The sequence below is a fragment of the Uloborus diversus genome, chromosome 6 (assembly GCF_026930045.1).
Source record: "Uloborus diversus isolate 005 chromosome 6, Udiv.v.3.1, whole genome shotgun sequence".
In the NCBI taxonomy this organism is placed as follows: Eukaryota; Metazoa; Arthropoda; class Arachnida; order Araneae; family Uloboridae; genus Uloborus; species Uloborus diversus.
This window is the reverse complement of record NC_072736.1, coordinates 117,051,219-117,078,615: the sequence shown is the minus strand read 5'-3', so window position 1 is coordinate 117,078,615 and position 27,397 is coordinate 117,051,219. Positions and strand designations below refer to the sequence as shown.

At 33.7% G+C, this 27,397-nt stretch overlaps 1 protein-coding gene across 1 annotated transcript; it reads left to right on the top strand.

Annotated features, from left to right (window-relative positions):
* LOC129225168 (cell adhesion molecule 2-like) lies at positions 1-24,104 on the top strand. The gene is made up of 6 exons (XM_054859733.1): positions 1-106; positions 1,759-1,973; positions 8,059-8,194; positions 16,121-16,254; positions 20,647-20,827; positions 24,003-24,104. The coding sequence occupies exons 1-6, from the start codon at positions 28-30 to the stop codon at positions 24,095-24,097; spliced, it is 840 nt and encodes a 279-aa protein (XP_054715708.1). The 5' UTR covers positions 1-27; the 3' UTR covers positions 24,098-24,104.
* The last annotated feature ends 3,293 nt before the right edge of the window (positions 24,105-27,397 follow it).

Sequence of the window (27,397 nt, the reverse complement as noted above, 5' to 3'; positions counted from 1 at the left end):
TCCAATCCGTCGCAACCTGAATGAGAGATGATCAGAGACCCTCCTTTTACAGCGTACATTGTTGAACACCTCCTGTTCCTCTTCGTCACGTCTGTACCCATAATAAGTAAGTTACTTCTTTTTTTTCCCATCCAGCATAACAGCTGTATTCATTATAACTTCAAAACTTCAGAGCACTATAAATAGATTACAACCTCGATTTTCCGGATTACCTAGGGTTAAAAGTAATTCGGAGAGTTGAAAATTCAGATAATCTGGGTAATATGAGAAAAAAGAAAAAAAAATCATTAACTAAATAGATTTATTGCTTATTACGATGAGAAACATCGTTTTGTAACAAAACTCCTTAATAGTGTTTGTTATATATATATTAAACACCAAGTTGTCTATAATTAAACTCCCCTACTTTTAAGTTGTTTAGCGGCGAAACTTTCCTAGATTTTAACGAATTTTTGCAACATAATTAAGGAATGGTTATTTCTTTGAAATAATAAAAAAAATGCTTCAAAATTTCACCACCAGAGGGAGCATTTTTATGAGTTACACATTTATGATGGTTTTGAAACAAATTTTGCATCGAAACATATTCAACAGGACGGCAATCATTACCGTCTACTGTCCAACCACGGATTGTATGGAATTATCAAACGTTTAGATAAGAGGAATCTATCTGAATGAGGGGGAAGAGTAAAAATTTGATGCTGGTATTCCGTTTATTTGAACGAGACTCTACTTCTGTAAAAGCTGGCATTGCAAAAAATAATAGATTCGTCCATTTCCGGCTGTAAAACGGATGTTTGTCTTTCCATACAATCCGTGGTCAGACAGTACGTATGCTTTGGAAACTGCTACGAACATGATCGATAAGATGTATTTAAGATCAGGAAAGTTTCACGATTATTGCGATTTTCAAGATGTTTCAAATGGCTCTAGAACTAAAACCCACATAAGTTGAGGTTTGATGATCGGGAAGTAACATATTTAATTAAAAACCCCTCTCACTTCGAAATTTTGAACGATTTTTTTATTCGCTTAAACAAATTCTAATCATTTCATTATGTTGTACACAAAATTTCGGAAATTTCCGAGCAATAGTATCGTCGCTAAACATTTTAATAGGATAGCTTAATTTTGGACTCCCTGTAAAATATAAAACAAATTCACTTTTTTAAATAAATAATAGGTCTAATGTAGTAAGCAAGTATGACATTTCAATGAAGCACAGTCATGCAAACACTTTATCATCGATAGATCAAAATAAAAAGCAAATTTTTTGCGTACTTATATTTACGTGCTAACCGTCATTGTTTAAAATTATATAAAAATATGATTTTTTGATAATCTACACGTTTTATTTGCATCAACACTGAAAGTACAATTATAGTAGAAGATTAAAAATTGCAAAAGCAGTAGGCAATGCAATGAGTAATCCCTCTATATCAATAGCTTTTGAGGTGCCATCGAATTTGAGTTCGTTAATTCCCCGTCAAACTAACCATTTCCTTTTTAGTTTTGAACTTCTACGAAAGAAGTAGACTTCTTTTATGCACTGATGTGTAGGGGCTTGCATTTGACAGCCCCGAAACAGCTGTTTGCTGAGTTTTTAACTCTATTTTAATACTTTATTTGTATTTTATACACGTTGTGTCGTTTTACTCATTCCATAGCATTTTCGACTGCCTTTTTTACAGTAGCAAATATATTACTCTTTTTCTGAGCATTTCTCGTAACTTGACATGTTTTATCTCATTCTTTTAGGCTCCCGCTCTCACATTCCACTCCGCATCAACATGCTCCACATTCCTACCCCGGTGGTCACAGGCGATAGTGTGCGATTGCGGTGTGGCTACGAGTTAGGGAATGAAACACTGTACGCTGTCAAGTGGTACAAGAACATGGGGGAGTTCTTTCGGTACGTTCCTGCCTCTGATCCCCCGCTCAAAGCCTTCCCTCAAGTTGGAATCGACGTCGACGTGAGTGCTTTAATTGCATATTTCTGTAATTTACTATGGTTATTCTCACGAAAATGGTAGGGGAACATGGGGTAAAGTGAAACGGTGGAATATTTTTATGCTTTTAGCTCAGCCTCTCTGGTATTATTTTAACTATGTATAGTACCATATGTAGTCTATTCCAGTCAGGAAAAAAAATACCGCCGAAAATTAAAGTGTTTAGTAATACAGGCAATTTTTAAAAAATGATATTTATGTTGTAATATTTTGTTGTAAGTCAAATTATATTTTACTTATAAATGATAAAGTTATTGTTATTAACATTTTAAATATTAATTGAGATCTCTTAAAATTCAATGCAGCTTTAATTTAGTTAATATTAAGCTTATTTGTATTTTAAATAAATTGCACAATTAGTCAAGTGTATACGGGGCAAAGTGAAATAATTCGTTTCATTTACTCATTCAACCATTTAATGTGAATCACTTACGTTTTAATTTATTAATTCATTTACATTCCTTCCCTTAGTAATTCACTTATTTATTCATTCATTCACTAATTTTCTTATCAATGCATTATTTTACTCGCTCATTTATTTTTCTTCATATATTGATTTATTCATTAAATTATTAGTTGATTGCTTCAAAACCTTTACATTTATTAATTCAACCTTTTATTTACTGATTTTTTTAATCAAAAATATGTTTTATAATTGAATAGAAAATATTTCATTAGAAAAATATTTTATTTTTCGCTTTGCCCCATAAAAAACAAAAGAGAAAACTTTTCCACTTTTTTTTAAAGACTCAAACTTTCTGTCAAAATGAAAAATACTTCTTCAAAGGAAGTTTTTTAATAAAATACAATGTTCTTTCTTTATATACCGTAATTTTCAAAACAAATTTCCGATTTGTTAATTTTGAAAAACTCAGATATTTTAACCATTTTATTTTGCTTCACAATTCCCTACATATCATGCTCTATTTGGATTTCGTTTTTCAATTTTCATAATAATTTCTGCCAAATAATTCATGTCTTTATCCGTTCTGTGTTTTTTTTTTTTTTGTGCATAACTAAACATTAATGATTTGTGCATATATACTCTATGAAGGAGTTAAATACATGTTGACCCGTTTGGGTAACATAGTGGACAATTAGGCCTTTGAAAAATTGGCCAAATCATATTAAAAAGTTATAATTACAGATGAGCATGAAAAAAAATTCTAAATTTCAATATGTTTTAACCATTTACAAAAAACTAACATAGTGAATAATTGAAATTAACTATTCAAACATAGTAATAAGACTTAGATGGTAAAAGAATATACAACGGGCTTGTCTTGAGCTGAAATAAGCTTTATTTCGTTGTTTATACGGAAAAAATGAAAAATTAATAAAATGTGTCAGAAGTTGTCAGTTGTATCTCTGATGCATATTTCAAAATATTTTCAATTCACTAGATTAAAATCTGGAATTATTCGGCAATTGGAGCAAAAGCTTCACAGCCCGCTCCAGTGGGCTACTTTCCTTTTACATCTTAACGAACTCTCATTGCAGTATCTCTTTCAGTTTGTTGATGGTTCAACGTCAGACTCCAAATCTGACTCCAGTAAAATTAGAAAAAGGTTGCGCGACTCTGAAAAGCGTAACATTGTTGGTTTTAAACCATTAGATTGCCAGTGGACCCGATGATATTGAGAAAAGACCAACAATATTTATTACTGAAATCATATGCCGTAAAATAAGGCGTCTATTCTCCTTATCTTACTAACCACGATCTGGGTGCGTTAAATATGTCTCGCTGTCTGGAAACAGCTAACAGGATATTGAGATTGTACACTTCAACTATAAAACCACAAACTGAGTATCAAATCTTGGTCAAGTTTATTAATGTAGATACTCCATCCTGGTTTAGAATAAAAACCAACCATTATATTAGAGACGGAGCTAAGAATGCGTGGGAATTCCTTTTGCATCATGATTACTTGCCAAAAAGGTATCAATGTAAAAAAAAAAAGTTGATTCCGTCAATTGCTTGAAAAGGTATATTTTATAGTTTTAATAACGTATAGCTTACAAGCTTTATGGGTAATTTTAAAATTTTCCCTCAATGAATAGAAATTTATACCCTAAATGCAGTTGCAATGTTTTGCATATTTTCCAAAGAGTATAAAAACATTGATTTTTAATCGAACTTGTTCTTACATGCAATTAGATTATATAATTAAAGACCTTGTAAATTTTGAATCTCTACCCACTTCAACAGCCACACACACACACACACACACGATTTAAAAAAAAATGTTTTTCCATTGAAATTTGGACCTCTTGCCAGAGCAGAAGAAATGAACCTAGAGATAGGAAACTTTGTATAATAACTTGTGTTAAGAGTTTGCACAATTGAAGACAAGACCGTTATTTCGAATTTTTCCGAATGGGGGGATAAAGAGCGTGAATTCAATGGAATTTTATCTGAAAATCACAAAACCACGCCCACTTATGTGTAAAAGCGTTAGTTTTTTTTTTTAGTAGGGAGGGAATCGATACTCTTCCCCCTAAAATTTTAAATGACGGATCTAGTTCAAGGGGTGGACTGATGTCGTTGATGTGATAAAAATTCGAAGTATTGTAGCGTATTAGGTATAACTACTTTGTAATATGTGACTCGTATTTAAGGAATATTTTTTTGTAAAATTTCAAAAATTCAGACTTTTTGCCAGAGCAGAAAAAATAACTCACAAGCTTGAAACATTACGCAATAGTTTGGTGTTAGAAAGTAAAAAAAAATACCGCACTAACGCTTAAAATTCAACGGAAGTCTCTTGCTAGAACAGAAGACATTAACTCTGAGTGACGAAATCTTGCATGGTAATCAGTGTTACGGAGTCGCAAATTTTCCGCACGAAGGCTAAGTGCACTGAAGAAATTCGATTTTTTCGACCCACCTTAGTATACCTAATGTACAGGGTGTTCCGTTTTAGCCTGCAAGACCTTTATTTTTGTCACCAATAGTCCTAGAAGTATACTTAAAATTGCAAAAATGTTCAAAAGCAGATGCAGAGTTAAGATATTGAAAATTTGAAGTGAATATAAAAATAAATCAAAAAATACATCAAAAAATACAAAATGTAACTTTTTATACAGGCCCCAGGTCTCCTAACTTAAACTTAGGGAAATAATCTCCTTTGAAAAACAATTCCAACACGAAAAATTTTAAATTAGTACGACCAATATTAACCAAGATATGAAACGCGGCGTTTTGTGACTTACACCTCATTTCACTCGCCGTCAATAACACCTTTTAGGGGAAAATATTGCGGTTAACAAGTGTTTAAAATTATATGTGTGCATAGAGTGTGGTTTTTTAAGTTGTTCGAGGTTTTGTAGTGTGTTATTGCGTATCACGGCATAACATTTGCATTTATTTTTGAATAGAAATGAAAAACATAAATACTTTGTTTTTCTTACTTTGACGACCTGTCGTTCTTGCTGAAAGGGCGATAAGTTCCAATCGCATCTTCTGTATGGTCCCTTAAAATTTTGAACTGGAATATCTCCTTGAGTTTTGGTCGCACAAATGTCAAGTTTTTTGGGTGAGTAATAGTTTTCAATGGAGATTATTTCTCTAAATACTAGTTAGGGGACCTAGGGCCCGAATAAAAAGTTAAATTTTGTATTTTTTGACCCATTTTTATTTTTGCTTCAAACTTTCAATATCTTAACTCTGCTTCTGATTTTGAAAATTTTTGCAGTTGGAAGTACACATCTAGGAATAACGGTTGCGAAAATAAAGGTTTTGCATGTTAAAACGGAACACACTATACAGGATCTGTATAAAAAGTAATAAGACTGAACTGAGGTCTAAGAATTTATTGCAGATATTAATACTCACTACTAAAATTCTTCAAACTAAGACCCTTGGCCTATCACACACTTATCACAACGAGTCTTGTAAGTTCCGAAGGCTGCTTTGTAGTCTGCTTCCAAAATGTTTTTTAAAAAGCTTGTACCAGCTCTTTTACGGCCTCCAGAGTTCCATTGTGATCCCTTTTTAGTGACGTTGTCATCTTCGGGAATAGAAAGATGTCGGCCGGAGCTAAATAGCGGCTGTAGGCGGGCTGGGGAAGCGTAGAGATACCATTATTGACCAGGAAATCTTGGAGGATGAAGTAAGGGTTTCCAGCATTTCTCAAGTTTTCAGCGATGATGCTGTAACCTGTCATTTTATCAAGTCAAACTTCATCTGCAATCATTCTCACAGTTAACTGGCAGTCCGAATTTAGCACAACACGCACATGATTCACATTTCCGTCCATTCTGCTGGTTGACGGACACTTTGTTTGAGGTGCCTCCTCGACGCTCTCCCGGCCATCTTTGAAACACTTTCGCTTTTAACAAACAATTGTCTCCGAACGCTTGCTTAAACATATCTAAAGCTTCTGAGGTCGATTTACCAAATTCCACCCGAAACTTAATCGCGTAACGCAGCTCAAATGTTCTTTGAATTTTCCATACAATCTTTCTATACAATCCGTGGTCAGACAGTAATATATATATATATATATATATATATATATATATATATATATATATATATATATATATATATATATATATGTATATATAACCATTGTTGGAGAAGCAAGCTTACCATTGAAATCTTACTGCGCTGCTCACATGCATTTGCTTGGATACAAATGTTCATGTCTTCAGACACTCGTAAGTCATCTTTCCTGCAAATTAAAAGCTAGGTCTGAAAAGTTAACTTCCTATTTTCTGAGGCATAAACGACTTTATTTGTTGAAATACGAGTGAGAAAAGCTGGTTTGCGGCGCAAAAACAAATATTGATGTTACACGATTGAAACAATCTCTTCTATTTCAACCCAATTAATAATGAGTTCCTGCAAGGTAAAACATCAAGTTACCAGAGTCACATTATATCAGATATTTTAAATTAAATTTGATAACATTAGGAAAAATTAGTGAACAGTTAAATACTGCCGTCGGGAGGTAAAAGGTATAATCTGCAGAATTGAGTTATCGAGATATTTGAAGAAACAAATATTTATTACATACCAACAATAGAAAATATTTGAATTAGGCGTGCATTTTTTGCTTTACTTTCAGAAGAAACCAAAAAAGAAAGCTTGCATAGTAAAAAATAAAGTAAAAAAGATGGTAAAAAGAAAAAATTTGCAGTAACTGCCTTTTACCTTGCCACGGCAGAATGCTATTTATGATTAAAGTGAAAAAGAACGTAAATAAAGCACAAATATTGCCATATGACTCCATTGATTGCCATAGCAACTGGGGTATTTATAGCATCTGCTGCAAGTGTGGACTTGGTTACGTTGGACAAACTAAACGTGCTCTCAAGCACCGTTTGAAAGAGCACGAATACTATGTTAAATATAAAGAACTTGCTCGTTCTTACATCGCTCAGCATTGTTGGACTTCTGGTCACTGTTTTGATTTTTCATCTGTAAAGATTATTTGTAAATGCTCTTCTGTTTACGACCTCGATATCTGGGAAGCTTACTATATTTGGAAAAATTCTCATTCTTTTGTCAATGATTTTTCCAGCACTCCATTTTTTCATGATATTTGGAAGCAATTTCTATAATTGCCTTTCCTGTTTCTTCGGTGTCTCGCTCTCTTTTTGTCTCCTGGCTTCTGATTGGTTGTCTCTCCCCCTGCTTTGAGTCCGGAGTGTACTTGCTGTTCGTTGATTGGTTGTTTGTTGTCTTGTTCCTGTATTCTTATTGGTTGGCCCTCTTTGGTATAAATACCGTTGTCCACTTGGTTCTTGTCAGTTCTCTCGCAACTTTTGGTTGTGTTGGTGAGCTTTCTGCACTGATGAAGAGGCTCCATTGTAGCCTTGAAATAGCTATATGCTGTATCTTGTCCAATATTTGTGCTTTATTTACGTTGTTTTTCATTTTAATCATATTTTAGCTCAAAGCTTATATGATAATTTTTCATAGAATGCTATTTAGGGGTACTATTGTTCCATCATGTATAAGGAAATTTTTCGCAAAGGCACATAACATCCAAACAGTAATTGATTTGAATTTATAGCATAATGCCATGTTTTTATTACACAGATATCCAGGTCAGACAATAGCACAGTATATTTAAGGAACTTGAGTCTGGAAAGCTTTGGCAACTACACGTGTCAAGTTTCCACGGATAAACCATTTTTCCGATGCGTCCAAACCACAAGGCCACTTGAAGTAGTAGGTGAGTATTTGTTTTTTAATTTGTTATCCTGAACATTTTGAGTATGAGTTTAGTTTACTAATTTATACATTTCACTTTGGAGTTGTTTCTGAAGCATCTGAGAAGTTAAAAAGATGTGAGACATTGAACTTGCTGAAGAATGTTTGTGGTAGTTCGATACTTTAAACTAGCAATTTTACAACTCCAAGTTGCTCCTTGACTTACAAAGACGTCTCGAAGACGTTATTTATTTAGTGTTCCACTGTAAACTGACTGAGAAGTCTTTTATTTTATGCGTCATTACAGACTCTTTGACGTGTCCATGACGTCATACTATGTCAAGGTGTTAATCAACTTAATTTTTGAACAGTATTAATTTTAAAACAGTGCCTGATAAAACACTCACTAAACTGAAACTTTTACATGTATTGAAAAAACTGGCCTGTGTTTATCTTAAACACGGTAAAACCTTATTTCGCTACCCAAACTGTTACTGTCGTTTTGCTGAAAATTCGAAGGAATGTTGCCGATCACTAATTTTGCTAGTTTTTACTTAGTTGTTAAACTTTCCTCAATTAATTTTAGTTCTTTTTTCTCTTCAAACGAAGAACTTAGTTTCATCGCGCATCAAATACCCGCTGACAAAACAAAAAATAGATTTAATCGACTAAATTTCTTTACTGAATATCCGCTATGGAAATAATATTAATTTATGTCGCATTGTCGAATTAGTTCATCGAAATTCTCCGTGCTAAAAGCTTTGCTGGAATGAAATGTGTGTAATTTATGGTCGGAATTCTAGCCGAGTAATACGAAAATTCCGTCGGGAAAATAATTCTTTGGAAACATATATTTTTACATCAACTCCAGAACAAAGAATACAGTGAACTTTGCAAAAACTGTCGCCTACGCAAAACTATCACACATTTTAAAACAAGATCTTTTTTGCCAGTAACTAGAACAATGGGGTTTTTGTTCATCAGGTGATTGTTTACTTTCAGAATTATCCGTAATTTCGTTCAACAGAATATTAAAATTTGCTGCATGTAATGACTTTTTTTTTCGCTTTTACAATTCAAGATAATGCATAAACGCAACTGTAATTGAGTGTCTAAAAGAAGGTGCTATTTTAGAAACATTTACTAAACCAAATGTTTCTAGATTATTTATAATTATAATCATTTTGAGTTGTACTGATATCATTTGCACAAAAACAAAGCACAACAATGTATAAAAATCCATCATATTAAAAATTTTTACTCAGCAAAAACGATATTTTAGGCAGTCTAGACATAAATAATGATAATAAATGTATGCAGTAAAAGCACACAAGATAGAAGTGAAACATTTATAGATTTTTTCCTTAAGTTCTAATCTTCCGCACTTGTTCTTTCTGCTCCTGACTTAGCCTATTTACAGCAATTTCGTATATTTCAATAAAGAAAATAGATTATATGTACAATGATAAAACTAAACAATGTTCTGAATGTGCTTTCAACTGTGGCAAACAACAATGTAAAATCATAGTAATTATAAAATTAATTTTGTAAATAAAAGTTAAAAAACAAATTTTGAAGCTGAACTTAAACAATGCGGATTAAACTTTTAAACAGGTGATTATTCTTGATAGAAAGAAATCTTCAAAGCTACAGACGGATAGCTCAGTGATTAGCGCATTCAAGTGCCAACAAAGTGGACCATGAAGTAAGAAAAACAACGTTAAAAAAAGCACAAATTTGCCAGTTACAGCAGACACGTGATTCGGCGTTGCAGGGAACGCCTTTTTCAATGCAAAAGTAATGAGCTTATGGATGAAAAGACATCCGACAAAAGGGCTATCCATAAACTCATTACGTTTGCATTGAAAAAGGCGTTCCCTGCAACGCCGAAACACGTGTCTGCTGTAATTGGCAAATTTGTGCTTTTTTTTAACGTTGTTTTTCTTACTTCACTGTTCAGCACAAAGGTATTTATTTATCTCAAAGTGGACCATGGTTCGAAGCCCTGGTCCACCAATATTCTTTTCAGATTTTTTTCTAAAATATAAAATTGAATTTTTTGTTTTTTTAATCTTTTATTTTCAAAAAATTAACGATTTATGTAAGAAGGAAAACAGTGTTCTGATTTAATTATGCCGCAAGTAGATATTATTGCATTTAAATAAATATTACATTTAAGATGCATTTTTCTTTAATTTTTTCATTTAAGTTTCGAAAGCCGGAGCCCGGATAGCGCAGTGGTTAGCGCCTCGGCTTGGGATCAAGTGGACCGGAAATTGAAGCTCTGATCCGCCGAAGCTCTTATCAGTTTTTTTTTTTTTTTTTCTAAATTCTAAACTCATTTTTCTTAAATCCGTTATTCCCCCCTAAAATGATTAATATAAAAAAGGAAATAGTGATTCGGATTTAATTACGTCGCCAGCATATTTTATTGTATTTAAATAACTATTATAATTAAGATGATTTTTTCTTTCATTTTTTCGTTTAAGCTCCGAAAGCCAGCGTTTGGGTTACCGACCAAGTGGACCGAGGTACGAAGCCCTGGTCTGCCAAAGTTTTTCTCAGATTTTTTTTTTTTTTTTTTCAAAATAAAGAACTGATTATTTTCTTTAATCCCTTATTTTCCAAAATTAACGATTCGTATAAGGAAGAAAACAGTGTTTTGATTTAATTATGCCACGATCAGATTTTATCGTATTTAAATAAATATTATAATCTATTATAATCAAGATGCATTTTCTTTTTTTTTTTTTTCGTTTAAGCTCCCAAACCCGGAGCCGGATTGCTCAGTGGTTAGCGCATTTGGATTGCGACTAAGTGGACCGGGATTCGAAGCCCTGGTCCTCCGAAGCTCAAATTCATTCCGCCGCTCAAATTCTCCGAAGTGCAAAAAGTTAGCACATTTTGGTTTTTTAAATTAAAAAAAAAAAACATTTTTTTAAATCCCTTAATTTCTAAAAGTAACGCTTTATATAAGGAGGAAAACAGTGTTCTGATCTCATTACACCGCGAGCAGATATTATTGTATATAAATAAATAATGCATACAGCCATAACTAAATGTTACGTTCCTGCAATGTCACAAATAGCGAAACTTAATTTCACTGCCTTCAAACTTTTATGGTTCTGTAAAACTTTCCTACGAAAATTGTCTAAATTTGAAAAAAAATACACATTGTTGTTCAATGTTAAGGTACAACAATTTTGATACAGTCTTAAAAGTCTCACAAGTATTATTAACTAATATGAAAATATCCGTCGAATACGACAGTCTCCGCTTAAAAAGAAAAACGGCACTAAAAGTTAATTGCTGAAAAAGGTGAGCCATCTAGCCACCGATGGCTGCGGCTTCCCGATAAATATAGCGTGGTTCCCGGGAAAATTTTAAAGCCAAGAAACACGAATGGCATTATACAGATACAATGTACACAATGTGTACCTATGCACCAGATTTTAATAAATCAGTTATAAAAAAGTTATTAAATTTGTGATGTTTTTTTTTTTGCATTTTTTAATCAAAAGAGCCCTAACAAACTGTTAAACCAAATTTAACGGCTTTTTAATTGTTAATAGTTTGTAGCAATGAAATGTCTCATAAGAACTATGTACGAGTAAGAATTAAATATCCGTTGTTGCAAGTAAGGCAATGTATCTAGCGGTGCAATAACGTTGGACACTTGCAGACTTTTACTGGAAATATACATAGAAGATGAAGTAGAATGTATTTATAAATATAAATAGAGACAGTTTGAAATAGAAATAGATAGATACATTCGTCAACGCGGCTATATATTTATAAATATAGAGATATAACTGGGAGAGATAAATATAGAGATATAACTTATTTATTAATTAATAAATAAAATAATAAATTGAAACATTTAGAAAAAATGTCGAAATATAGAGAAAAGTAAAACTACATTGGTAGTTGTAGATAAATACAGAGGAATACATAGATATTAGATAACTTTAAGTCGATAGAGGTACAAAGATATCTATATATTTAGTAAAACAATATTTAGACCGCCAACAAATTTTTTTGAGCAGACGTTGAAGACGGTAGTCACGGCATGAAAAAGGGATGCCATAAGAAGCAAATTGCACCAAAATGCGAGATGTCTACCCCCCCCCCAAGACAGCTAGTTATAAACATATTTATGTATAAACAAGGGGGTAACGAGGGGTAAAAATTTTAAAGTGTTCAATTCATACCATACCCCTGACTCTTCAAATTTGCTTGACTGCTTACTCCACTGGTCTGATGGTAATACTATTTTCCTGGGTGACCTGAATGCTAAACACTCCAACTGGGGTTGCTCAAATAGTAATCCAAGAGGAAATGAACTCCTTAACCTTATGGATGACAGAGGTTTTATGATCCTCAATGATAGTTCTCCCACGCATTCGTCCCGCAGCTACAACACCAGTGAAGCTCTGAACATCACCATTGTCAGTCCAGATATTCACCACCACTGCAGATGGACTGTTTTAAGCAGTATAGGAAGCGATCACAATCCTATCCTTATTGAGGTGGGCATAAAACAAAAGGCACTTACAGATAAAACTAAACACTGGAATTTTAGAAAAGCGGATTGGAAGAAGTATGAAGGTCTCACAAACTCTGGAGTGGAAAATACTCCCTTATCTGATAACAACAATGAAAATTGGACCAACTTTGTAAAATTAGTAATAAATGCAGCAAAGCAATCGGTTCCTCGGGGTAAAGTCTCAAACTACACCCCATTTTTCGCTCACAATCATGTTACTCTGAAACCCCTTTTGGAAAAGAGAGAAGAACTGTCAAAGATATTGTCTGTCAATAATACAGTACCTAACAGGGTTGAATTAAATAAACTCAATGCACAGATTAAACGCAAGTATGTCCATTTCAAGAGGCAGAAATGGAGCGAATTGTGTGTTACTCTTGACTCTAGAACCCCCGACTCCAAACTGTGGAAGCTAGTAAAGAGTATTGACAAATGTCAACCTCAATCTGAGAAATGCAATACCATTCTGGCCCAAGATGGAAGCATTCCCCATAATGATAAAGAAGCAGCCGACATACTGGGTTTACATTACAAGAGTATCAGTAAACTGTCCTTCATGCCTCAAGACAGGACCATTGAACGCAGAGCAAGAAACCTAGCTTATGGTCACCGTACCATTAAGGCAGGGAATTCCTTATTCTGCGCTGCCTTCTCTCTGCAAGAATTAGAAAATGCAATTAAAGACTTGAATCTTTCTAAATCTCCTGGCCCTGATGGCATTTATGGACAGATGATTTCACATCTTGGTGAGCTGGCTGGACAGAGACTGCTTGACATTATTAATAACTCCTGGAGCAAAGGAAGACTCCCCAGGAACTGGAAAAAGGCAACCATTATACCTATAAGGAAACCTGACAAAAATGCAACCTCACCTGATGCTTATAGACCTATTGCCTTAACTAGTATACCCTGTAAAGTTATGGAGAAGATGATTCTTACTAGACTTACCTTTCATCTCGCTTCCAAAAATCTTTTACCAAAAGAACAATTTGCATATCGAAAAGGCCACAGCACTGCTGATCAGGTTTTGTATTTATGCCAAAGGATCAGGGATGCTCAAAACAACAAGCCAACCAATCACACCGCTGCTGTATTTTTGGATCTCTCTAAAGCTTTTGATAGAGTCTAGTGGAACCGTCTAATAATTAAACTTCATGATAAATTTGGAATATAAGGCAGAACACTCTCTTGGATAGCAGATTTTTAAGGGATAGACTGATTCGTATTAAATATAATGGAGTTCTATCCAGTTGCTACAGAATGCATCAAGGTGTCCCTCAGGGATCCGTCCTTAGCCCAACCTTGTTCTCATTGTACTTGGCCGGGATTGAAAAGATAATATCTGATGGAGGGTGTGAAGTTGGAATGTTCGCTGATGACATTGTCCTGCAGTGTTCTGGCCCCGATGTCAGTCTTATAGAATCAACTCTAAATTCAACGTTAATTGATGTGAAGAGCTTTGCAGATGACTTCAAACTGGTTTTTAATGTTTCAAAGTCATATACGGGATTCTTTACTACTAATAAACATCTTTACTCGTATCGCCCCCAGATTCTTTTTAATAACCAGCTTCTCTCATATGTCAAACACCCTAAGTACCTGGGTTTCGTTTTGGATCCAGAGATCACGTGCAATGGGCACTTACTACATTTGGTCAACAAGAGTCGCAAGAGACTGAACATTCTTAAGTACATCAGTGGAAGAAATTGGGGTTCTGATGCAAAAACACTCAGGGCAACGTATATTGCTCTTATTAGACCTATCCTAGAGTATGGGTTCCCAGTATACTTCAGCGCATCTTTAACGAAGCTCTCCAAATTAGAGAGGGTTTAGTTATGTGCAGCTCGTATCATAACAGGTTTGAAAAGCAGCTGCCTGAACGACAATGTACTCTATGAGGCAAATCTTCCACCACTTGGTCTTGAAAGAAACTGAAACTTGGTTAAATATTTTAACAAATTACGCAGCTATGGAAACCATAATAGAACATCAGAATATTTGTGTAATTGGATAAATAATCAAAGATTAAAGAAATATAGCCCATTTAGTTTGGCTGATAATATGAAGATAATTTCTAAATCAGTAGAGCAGTCCTCTCTAAGACCTTGTGTGAGCCCGATTGAGGGCCTACCCGGAGTTAACTTCCATACTGAACTTATGTCCGTCACTAACAAAAACACAGATGCCCCAGATTATTTAAGACAGTTGGCTCTAGAAATTATAGATGGCATCCCGAGTGATGCCATTTTGATTTACACAGATGGCAGTAAAGATGAATTGAATAACACTGGGAGTGGTGTCGTTATCGAAAGTCTTTCTGTTCAGCTTTCCAGACGAAACCCGGATAACTGTTCCGTATTCAGAAGTGAATTAATCGCCATAAATGAAGGATTAAATACCATCCTTCACGACACTAAATATGGTGACATTTGGATCCTTACTGTTAGTCGGAGCTCGATTCAATACCTACAGAACTGGAGCAGTGTGTGCGACCTTGTGGGTATTCAGATTACCACCCATCTCAAAAATCTAACCAAGGGAAGGGAAGTCCACTTTCAGTGGATTCCCTCTCATGTAAACATCCATGGCAATGAAGCCGCAGACATCTTTGCTAAAAGAGGTTGTTCAGAGTTGCCCAACAAGGACTTCACATTAACTTATAAGGAAATTTTCTCTATGAAGAAACAAGGAGACAGGCAAGTCTGGATCAACCCTCCCGCCCATCCCTGGTACTGCAAGAAGACCCCGGGAGGCTCGTTAGATTTCGAGGGTGACAGACATGATCAAACGGCCGTCTCGAGACTCATAAGTGGTTATCTGAAGAACATGATTTTCGACTCTGGGTGTAAGAACTTCTCTTTGTGCAGCAAATGCAATCTCAAACCGGCATCCGCCGACCACATCCTTGATTGTTTGGGGTTCACTCTGGCAGATGTCTGTGCTAGCCCACTACTGGTGCTTGACTTCGCTAGGGTTCACGGCATCATGAATCTGATCTAGCTGCCGCTGGATCAATGAAGGATTGTAAACAACAACAACAACATGTATAAACTCTAAAAAATATAAATGGTTTAATCTATAAAAAATATTTTTAAAAAAATGAAAAATACTGCTAAGAACCATTATTTAACTGGAAACTCGATACATTGCAGTAATTCAATTTCTGAGAAAAAAGAATCATGTTCGAAAATCATTTGTTTCTAATGGTCAAATTGCAATTTCTTATTTAGCAGTTCATAAGCTTACGAAATTTTCCAAGTAATGTTTTGCGCATCTTAAATTACTTTTGTGCTTTCATTCAAATAAAATCTTGCATACGTTATGAAATACATTTTTTTAAAAGTTTTGCGGCTTACATACCGTCTATTACATTCGAACTAATATCTCTTTGCATTCTTACAGTACCACCTTCAGATGGCCCCGTTTTAATGGAGGAGAAGTCAGACTACGAACTGGGAGACAACGTCTCCATCCTCTGCAATTCAGGGAAGTCCAAACCTGCTCCAGACCTCAAGTGGTACATCAACGACCAATTGGTAAGATCCATTGTAGTATGAAAGAAGAGTAGATGTTGTTGTTTTAGTATCAAAACCAACATAATATCATAAAACATTATTACATAAGCTTTGTGCTACAATAATATTGATGTGAAAAACCAACATAAATAAAGCACAAATTCTGAAAAAAATACAGCATATATCTATTTCAAGGCTACAATTGAACCTCTTCATCAGTGGAAAAGCTCGCCAATACAACCAAAAGTCGCGAGAGAACTAACAATAACCACGTGAACACCGGTATTTATACCAAAATGAGGCAACCAATAGGAATTCAGGACCCAAAACATCAAACAACCAATCAGCAAGCGACTGGGTCAACCCCGGGCTCAGAGCAAGGGGGAGAGACAACCAATCAGGGGCCAGGAGACAAAAAGAGTGAGAGACAACGAAGAAACCGAAAAAACAATTATAAAAATTGCTTCTAAAAATCATGAAAAAATGTAGTTCTGGAAAACCCATTGACTGGAGAATGAGAACTTTTTCAAATATAGTAAGCTTCCCAGAAATCGAGGTCATAGACCGAAGAACATTTACAAATAATATTTGCAGATGAAAAATCAAAACAGTGGCCGGAAGTACAACAATGCTAAGTGATTGAAGAACGAGTAAGTTCTTTATGGTTAAAAGTAGTTTTCTTGCTCTTTCAGACGGTGCTTGAGAGCACGTTTAGTCTGTCCAACGTAGCCAAGTCCACACTTGCAGGAGATGCTATAAATACCCCAGTTGCTATGGCAATCAATAAGCTGCTTGAAGTTTGTAAACTGTATCTTATTTACATGAGAAAAAGCTATAGCGAAACCAAACTTCTTAAATCTTTGCAACTTGATGACTAACCTTTGAATAATAAGGCAAAACTATAGTATAGGGAGCATTGGAAGCAGAATTCTTGCCAGAAGAGGGGGCCTAATAAGTTTATTATAAATTTAATCAATAATGCTAGAAGACCCACGATCGAAAGCCACTTCTTTAACTTAAGAAAGTTCAGCATTTGAAGAATTGGAGGAAGAACAGATTTTCAAAACACAAAAGCTTTGAACGATGCCAACTTTTGGTTTGGAGGATGAGAAGAGCTTTGTGAGGGGGTAGTGTAACAGCAAAAGGCTTACGAAACACCGAAGTTATAAATCCATCATTACTTTTCGTAATAAAGACGTTCAAAAAAAAAAAAAAAAGAGAACATTCAGTTTCTATTTCAATAGTAAATTGGATGTAAGGATCAATAGAATTTAGAGTAGAAAGTAAAATATCACTATCAACATGGTTTTGGCCAATTAAAACAAAGTAACCATTAACATAACGAACATAGAACGGAAACGTTATGGTTTCAAAACGTTAAGCTACAAAATAAGGCATATAAATATCACTTAAAATAGGACTCAAAGGATAACCCATTGCTAAACCTTCAGATATGAGAAAGTAAATACCATTAAACACAAAAGTATTCTACTTAAGACAAACACGAGTAAGGGAAACAAGTTCATTAATCTCAAAACTAGAAAAATGATGCTTTTGGAGTCTCAATTTAAGACAATCCAATGCCCCAATAACCGGTACATAGTGAACAGTGACTTCAAGTCAAAAGAAGTTACCGTTAAGCGAAGAGGCTTAAAATTAAGTAACTTCTAAACAAAATCAACGGATTTTTTGACAGTAAGGGAATTGCTAATCAAAAGAGAAGAAAAATGGAAACTAAATCCTTAGCTAGTTTATATGAAGCAGTACCAATGTTTGAAACAATATGCCTAAGAGGAATGTCGGGTTTATGGACCTTTGGTAGAGCATAAAACTTGGAAAAATGTGAAACAGAAGGAGTTAAAGACTTTTAGTTTAACTTTTTGAAGACTCACTGCTGATAGGAGAAGATTTCATATTTTTAATACGGTTAACCTCTCTAGTACTAAGGTCTTTGTGAAGCGTCACATTAGGACCTACCTCAATTAACTCATTACATTTATCTAAGTATGAACTTTTGTCAAGAATAACAATTTTGGCGCCTTTGTCAGCCTTAGTAACAACTAGATCAGGATCAGAACACAAACGTTTGATGGAAGAATTATCATGCTTGCTAAAAGTATTTGAAGTCAATTTGGAATTAAAATTCTTAGTATTGTCCATGATATGCCTAATAGAATCTTTTTAAGAAGCAGTGAGAGCACTAAATCTAAAAGCTTTCTCAATTGGACACATGCAGCCTATTCCAGTCAGGAAAAAATACCGCCGAAAATTAAAGCGCTTGGTAATACAAGCTATTTTTTAAAAAATAATACTCATACTGTAATATTTTGTTGTATGTCAAAAATTATTTTTGAAAATATAAAATCGAGGTTATTGCTATTAACATTTTAAATATTAATTGAGACCCCTACATAATACAGCAGGGGCATTCCACGGTATTTTTGACATTATGTAGAGTCCGTAACGTGACCTTTTTTTGCCATAACTTTTTAATTTACCGTTTGATTTTCAAATTATTTTATTTTGAGCTGGTGTGTTGGTAGGAAAAGATCAAAATAAAATAATATGCTAATCAAACAGTAAATTAAAAAGTTATAGCAAAAAAAGTCACGTTACGGACTCTGCATAAATGTCAAAAATACCGTGGAATGCCCCAGCATTAATTTAGTTAATATTAAGCTTATTTGTATTTTAAATTAATTGTACAATTAGTCAAGTGTATACGAGACAAAGTGGATGGGCAAAGTGAAATAGTTTGTTTCATTTACTCGTTCAATCATTTAATGTGAATCACTTACGTTTCCATTTATTAATTAATTCATTTACATTCCTTCATTTATTAATTCACTTATTAATTCATTCATTCACTAATTTTCTTGTTGATTCATTCTTTTACTTGCTCATTTATTTTTCTGCATATTTTAATTTATTTATTTAATTATTTGTTTATTGATTCATTATCTTTTCATTTATTCATTCAACCTTTTATTTACTGATTCTTTTGATCAAAAATATATTTTACAATCGAATAGAAAATATTTCGATAAAAAAATATTTTATTTTTCATTTTGCCTCAAAAAAGAAAAAAAAAAGGAATTTTTCCAATTTTTTGAAGACTCAAATTTACTACCCCCCCCCCCCCAAAAAAAAATACTGTTTCAACGCTAGTTTTACTATAAAATACAATGTTCTTTCTTTATATACTGTAATTTTCAAAACATATTTCCGATTTGTTCATTTTGAAAAAACCTCAGTCATCTTAACCATTTCACTTTGCCCCGCATTCCCCAACTTATTTAAAGCAATTTCTTGCTCACTCTAAGGCACTATTTTATATTTTTGTCCCTTTCTACACATTCCGTACATTTTTCATTACATTTTAGATCACAGACGCTAATAGATGCATAACCTTTCTTAACATTTGAAAGTAAATTTTTTGGTACTTTTCCGTTGCAATTACATCACTTGACTTTCCAACTTTTTTACTTTATCTTAGCAAAAGTATAAAAATTGCATTTACGTTGTCGCCAAACTTGCTGTTTTTTTTTCTATTTTAACATTTTAATGAAACTCTGAACGCTAATTAATAAATCCACTCGTATATTTAGCGATCAACTTAACATTTTGCTTTCATTTTTTTACTTATTTGGCGGATTGTTTGAATCGAATGTTGCACGTCACTAAATGGCATGTTTGATTTTTAGCGGCTTATATCATATTTTACCTATTTTCTCTACTGTTAGCTGGATTTTGTCTCCTTTTAATGAACCTTTTGATAAGTTTTCAAAGGCTAATTTTGTTTGAAAGTCCCTTAAAAAAGGAAATAGCATATAATATCCTCAAACAAGTAGTTTCCATGTAACTTTCACCAAACCTGGCGGCAATGAATAAGATGAAGACTAATAGCCTAGATTAAGTAATTTACCAATTACGGAAACAGAGACCTGTCTCAATGTTTACCATAGTTGTATATATCTGTAGGAATGCCTGCATTAAGTTTAATAAGATTTGTTTAATATGTTTTAAAAGCAATATATGTTTAAGTTGCAGTTAAGTTAAGTTGCAATATATGATTAAGAAGCATTGCTTTTAACGCCCATACATGAGTACACGCACCCATTTTTTTGAATTTATTTCATATCATACATTATGTAATTGACGTAAAAACAATAGTGTGTGGTCCACACTATAATTGGGGCAACCTATCCTTTCAGCATTTGTGTGGAGTGATCACGATCTGCGTAACCTTGAAAACGCTGCTAGGTTAGGTTTGACCCAAGTGTAAAGTTTCTTACTTCATAGATTGAATCTGCTTAGTTTCATTTATTTATGTAAGTAAATAAGGCAACATCTGTTTTCAAAGAGAAATGATTTCACTAACTTCGATTAATACTGCCTTCGTGTAATTTACAGGCTCCATCTTCGTTATCTGATCGGGAGACAGTGGTTTACCCAGATCAACTGGAGAGTTCCAGTCTCGCCCTCCGGTTCCGACTGCGGCCGGATGTTATTCACGATGGGAAAGTGGTGCTCAAATGTGTAGCCTCCATTAATCACATACGTGCCGTCACCATTAAAGAGATACGTGCACACGGTAGGTGACAAATTCCTGAAATAGAAAATATTTTAACTTTAACTTTCTTGATGCAAGATTACTGCAGACTTTCATAATTTAGTTATATCTCATTTAAACAAAATGTGTACAATGGGGGAGTTCAATTTTTTTTTTCAGCTAGAGTCAAGGAATCGCCTTATTTGTCTTAGACTTACTAATAGTATTATGCTGTAAAAGTTTTAGCTTCTTACTCAAATTTTAAGACGGTGCTCAATGACCAATTAATTTAACATTTGCCGTAGCATAGATAATGCTACAAGTTTAAAAACATTGAATTTCCCCAGCTGTTTTTTTTTTAAATTATTTTATTGCAATGTATATGCGTATTACTAGAGTATATTGCTTTATGTAGTGTTGTTTTTTCAGTTCAATGTATTTTCTAACCTCCCGCTCCATATACTTATTAAGTTTGGGAGATGGGGTTGAGCACCCTAATTCAGTTGAAATAGGAAGTAAAACTTCTTCCAGTATACTACTATCCACAAGTCTGAAAATGTTGAGGAGAAACTTTTTTTGCATGTATTTTTGAACCATTCTAGTGTACAGGGTGTAAAACATTTTAAGTTGAATCTTTTATACTTATTAGATATAAAATAAATTTTTAAAGCACTTTCAAGATGTCGAATTACAAATTAAATCAGTTGTACACATCAGTTGTACATCAGTCTTTAACAGACAAACTTATTTACTAGTAAAATGTGTCTCATTGCGTAAAGCGATAATGTACATTTAACTAATAAAGTACATAACTAATTTGATCCTAAAGAAGATTCTATTTCATGCGTAAAAATAAAGATAGAGCGGATTTTGGCTATTTTTTGATCGACATCGGCATCCTAAATTTCAATGGACGTAGGTGAAAGTCAAATGCTGTATAGGGGGGTGAAAACTATTTTTATCTTATTTAAATGATTTAATTTTTATCGGAAAATGACATCTATAGTATGCCGTTTTTGTAACAAAATTAACTGAACAGTTGGTCAGTTATTTCTCAAGAAATCCATAAAAACGAGAATTTCTGGACGTGTCGCAATATTTTTGGTATTTATGATAAATACTTAAGGGTATCAGAAGTGAAGTGAAAAAGTAACCTTATGATTAAGTTTTAGGAGGGTTTGTTCGTTAAACAAGCTTTTCAGTCGATAATCTAGACAAAAATGAATAACAGTAGTTGAATAGTTGAAATGTTAAATAATGTGGACAATTGGTAATAAAGTGTTCAATACAGGAATTCATTTCGTTATTTTTCAAAAAAAAAAAATGATAATAATAATAATAATAATAAATAAATTCTCAGTGCAAAAATTTACTATGATTGAATAGTCTTTTCTTTGGGACATTTTTTTTTTTTTTTTTTTTTGAGATTTAAAAAATACATTTCTTTTTTATGGTATTTATAAAAAATAACGTCTTTAGTTGTTGACATATTCTCCTATAGAAGGGTTCATGTGATCAAGCTTTGAACACATAGAAGACAATTAAAAATGCTGGACAAGTGTAATAGTTCAAAGAAAAACTTGTTCATATGAAACATAATATTCGTATATACCAATTATAATGAAAGGTTTATTTCCTATAGTGTGTCAGTTTAAAACATGCAGTTAATGTGTCATTAATAGAATATTTTTCGGCAAATATATAACTGCTTACTGACAAATTTCAGCATCGTAGTCGGTTCTCCTCACTGGATACACACGAAAAATACTTGTAAGGCTCCGAGTAAAAAGAATATTTTATTGCGTAATGATAGAGTACGATAATATATTTTAATATGATTTCAACTTCAGTTTTTAAGGAAATCAAAATAGTTTGTGTCATTTTTACTGTCTGTTACTATTATGTAACACTTAATTTTTGATCAAATATTAGGGAAAAAACTATTAAAATTAAATGAATGAACAAATGAGCTAATATTAAATCCTAAGAATAATAAGTAACTAAAAATTTACAAACTGATTATAGAAAAATAATAATTATACACATTTACACATTTTTTAGCACATTTTTTGTAACTTGCACATTTTTTAGCACTAGTATTAATATTACGGATGGGGGTATGGGAAAATTGCACATTCACATTTGCCCCAGGATGTTCCGTTCAAAAGTGCTTTATCACCTTCCTTATAACTAGTTCGCAAAAGTTAAGCATTCTTAATTTATTTAAAATTTTAAATATTGTCATATATTTACTTAAATGTTTATATAATGATTTACAATAATTAAGTTTAGCTTAGTAGTTAGTTAAAAATATGTTATCACGTGAAGAAGACTAGTAATAAAACTACATAAAACACCCAATAATACAAAGAAGATATCACCACTGGAACATAAAATGACTCAGTGCTCTAAAAGTTACAGCAAGAGGATGGAGAGATACTGCCATTACTTGAGAACTTTTCAATACTTTTTGCTTGAAGTAATTTTAGGGAAACATACCATGTTGACGTGTGAACTCCTTTCCTCTACTTGTTGCAACTTAACCACTGTTATAATTAGGCTTTCCAGACGTCCCGGTTTGCCCGGGACAGTCCCGGTTTTCAGACAAAATCCCGGCATCCCGGTCGGTTTACTTCATGTCCCGGTAAAAAAAATTTTGACTAGAAATGACCAAAAAAGTCTAAAAACAATCACTGTGAAGGATTAATCAGGAATATTACTTGCAAAATTAATATCAGATTAGCTTGTAAGGATTTTTATGAGATCAAACCAACAAAAGTGTTTCGAAGCACTAGCAATTAAACGTACACGTACATGTTGTTCAAATTTTTATTCATCATTCAACTTACTAAATAATTTTAAAATACTAACATGCAAAAAATTAAATCCTTAAATTTATCTGCTTACGTCGTTTATTATTACACCTGGTTTAGGTTCATAATTAGTAAAACCATTTATTAATAGCATTTAGAATGAACTACCCTCTACAACGCTAAAAAAACAGCCAGGGGTGTGTACCATTTTCAATAGTCACGAGCTGTGGGGGGGGGGCATTACGTTGTCCCGGTTGAACATCTAAGAAATCTGGAAAGCCTAGTTATATTGCTTTCATTTTTTTCCCACAAAGATAACGATTTTATTTGAGCCACAAAATATTTTAATATCTTCTGTTCAACAATTCATAAGTGAATTTACTCTTTATGGTTTTCTATTTCAGGAGTAAAACAAGCAGAATCTTACATATGGCTCTTATGGGCGGCAGCGATAATGGTTTTATACTTCCAGGCGTCACAGACAAAACATCCGTTGTGAAATCATCCCCGAAGAGAATCCTTTGAAATAAGCCAAATTGTATGAAAACACAAGAAAAATACATTTGTAAAGCAGTTTCTCTACGACTGACATATTTATACGACTGACTGTTGACTGACAGAGGCATCTTCAATGTCCAGGGAACAGCGAAGCGCATTTGAATGTTGTATGCTTATGTGCCTTGATTTGCCTGTTCCCCAAATCCATCCTTTCTATTATTCCCGAGACCTGCAATATAGCTCAAAAGAGAGGCGCAAAGGACGGAAGGACTATGAATAGATACTTTGCACAAGAAAATCGATGTCACTCCAGACACTTGTTCATTTTTTTGAGAAAACTAAATTAAAGGATGAAGTTTTTAAATTATGTTTATAATTCATACAAATATTGGGATTATTAGTGTGAATTAGATAAATATTCTTACGATGACAGTCACTTCAGGCATTAAACTCGTTGACAGCTTATCGTCGTTATTATATTTTAATTGACATCGGTTGGAAGGCTTGGTAAGGCGCTGACCTCCTGCATCGGGTTTCACGAGTTCTGATCATCAGTTGTCAGTCTGTGGCTTTTCGAGACGCAGAAAATCGTCAGCGTCCCTGTCGAATGATAATGCGGCGTGTTAAAGGTCTTTGTTTTTTTAACCTTGAATGCAATAGGAAAAATTAAATTCCTAGTGCACTTTTGCATCGAAGAGAGCCCAGATGCCTCCATCTGGTGGGGAACTTAAATTATCTGTGCCATTGACATCGGCGACTTAATGGTGGCACATGAAAGACTGGTTGACATATCGGGGGATCACACTAGATCTGCAAAAGGCTAAATAGCCTTATTCCCTTACCTTAATAGCCTTATCTTTCACAAGAACAATTAGGTAGGAAAAAAAGGATATATTATTTGATGCATGCATTTTGGTAACATTTACACTTCGTTCAAAAGGCATTACTACAGCTACCACAATCAGAAAAACACATCATATTGAAGGAGTAATTCATAGTTTCTCAGTAATAAAAAAACGATGTTCGTCCCATACATGTAATGCGCAATCTCGAAAAGGTAGGTTAAAGTCACCAGTAACAGACAAGGGTTCAGTAACAGACAGTCAGTTTTGGATTGTTAATAATAAGCCTTTAAGGCGGGTTAAACTGATGTTGCTATGGCCCATGAACACGGGGAAACCATCTAGTGTTAGATTTAATTACTAGAGTGAATTTTGTGAGCCAACTGGTATTTGTGAGGATGTGCTGGAAGATTATGTAAAGTTACCACGAGGTCAGCTGATGTTTCATGTTCATAAGAATTTAATAAGGCTTAAGTTCTAAAAATAAAGAACTTTTGCACATTTTGAAGAGAAAAGGGAAATTTGGTGTATTACTCTTAATGTCTTCAGGCTGTCTGTTCCTGGGAATCACTAGATCGATGTCTGATATCCATCTGATTTTTCGGAATATGTTGCTGGTGGTCGGAGCTTTTTTCGAATTTGAGCTAATAAAAATAAAATTAACTAATTCAGAGGATCCAGAAGGAGCCAAACGTTAGACGAGATATAGTTGCATGAGAGAAAAATGGTTTTAAAAGTTTAAATACATTAAAAGGCTCGGAAAATTGAGTTAACCTGAGAACGACGTCTTAGGCATGTCTGTCACTGGTGCCGTTACACTAAAATGAAGTTACATTGAGCGTTTTCAAGCAAAAGATGAATAAGAACTGAAATGTGAGTTGCACAAAGGTAAGTTATCCACAGAAAATATTGAAATTGTTAACTTTGATGTTGGAATTACATGGTTATGCAGGTTTCAATTCACGTTTAAGCCTTTGCTCTAGGTACTCCTTTCTGATAGGGACAAACGCGTAATCAACCGACATCGTAATTCTAGCGCAAACAGTCCTCCACTGATAACGTTTCGTAATTGTAGCAAAACATTCGAATATGTCCATTGATAGGGTATTGTAATTAAATCAAATCACTAAAATGTTTCCAATAAATGGACGCTAAAATTTATTAACGATTCTGGAGGAATAATATTAATATAGAGGAATTTCTGAAAACATGAAAGGTGACAGAAGAATTAATCGATGACAAAAACTGAAGTTTGCCAAACCAATTCTCCTAAAGATATTTCTAGAATGTTCATTGCAAATGCTTGTTTTTATGTAGGGATTTGGCGATATGGCTTCCTCTGGCGACAGCGTATGAGTTTAAAACGGTATGGGCATATTTGGGGTCACTTATCTTTCTCTCGGTGACCCAAGCTAGGTCCCTAATATAGGTCATGGTAAAATACTGTCACTTCTGCCGTGCTATATGTAATCATAATTCTTCAAGCAAGTAGCTAAGGGAGTCTTAGAGGGATCTTTAAGGGCGAATTAAATGCCTTGGGTTGTACGGTCTTATACGGTACGGTTTACGTTAGAAGCTAAAATTTCGTTCTTGTTTAAAGAAATTGCCTTGGAAATTCAGAAGTATTGTGATATTTATCAGAAGCTACCAATTAAATATTATTATCGTGATAGAATTTGAAACATTTCGTTGCAAAACATATACTAAAATCGCGAGTAGATGTGATATGCTGTTACATCGTTATTCCAAACATTTTATTCCTGTTGTTCCTCTTTGATATATACTGTTTCAAATTCTTTTACTATCAAAGTTTTTCTTCTTATACGAGAAGGAATGGTACAGTGACAAAAGATATCAGGAACCGAAACCCTTGAACTCCAGAACCAGCTCGAAAATAGTTTGTTACATTAAAAGCGACTTAAAAAGACAAAATAATATGCGATACCATTAACACGTCGCTTCTAGGGATTGCAATACAGGTATTCGGTAATTTTTTAACGTTATACTGGGATACCGGTATTAGAACTTTCTCAAGAAACATTCAAAAACATAATGTTTCGTTGCCAAATTGTATTATTTTGTTCAAAAGTGCTTTATTTACTTATTGTAAACAAATATAAAATAAGGTTACAAATATCATAATAAAAAATTTATAATAGAAAAAAAAACACGCAGACACAATGCATCTATTTAATTTTCACTAAGTCTGAAACTCATTTCAGAGAACAAATTCCTTGCTGTTGAAAATATTCTTTCTGAATTCAAGAAGGCCGGTGGTACTGTTAAAAATGCGCGTCACGCTTTCTGTAGTTACCTGAAAGTCCTTAATCTTCAAATAATTTGATCTTTAACTTGTTGGTTTAAAAAAAAATATTTTCTGAGATTGTCGGTGTTTATTTTGTATTACGTGAGAGTTTTTTTTTTTTTTTTTTGTCATCATTGTAACTGTTCTTCGCTAA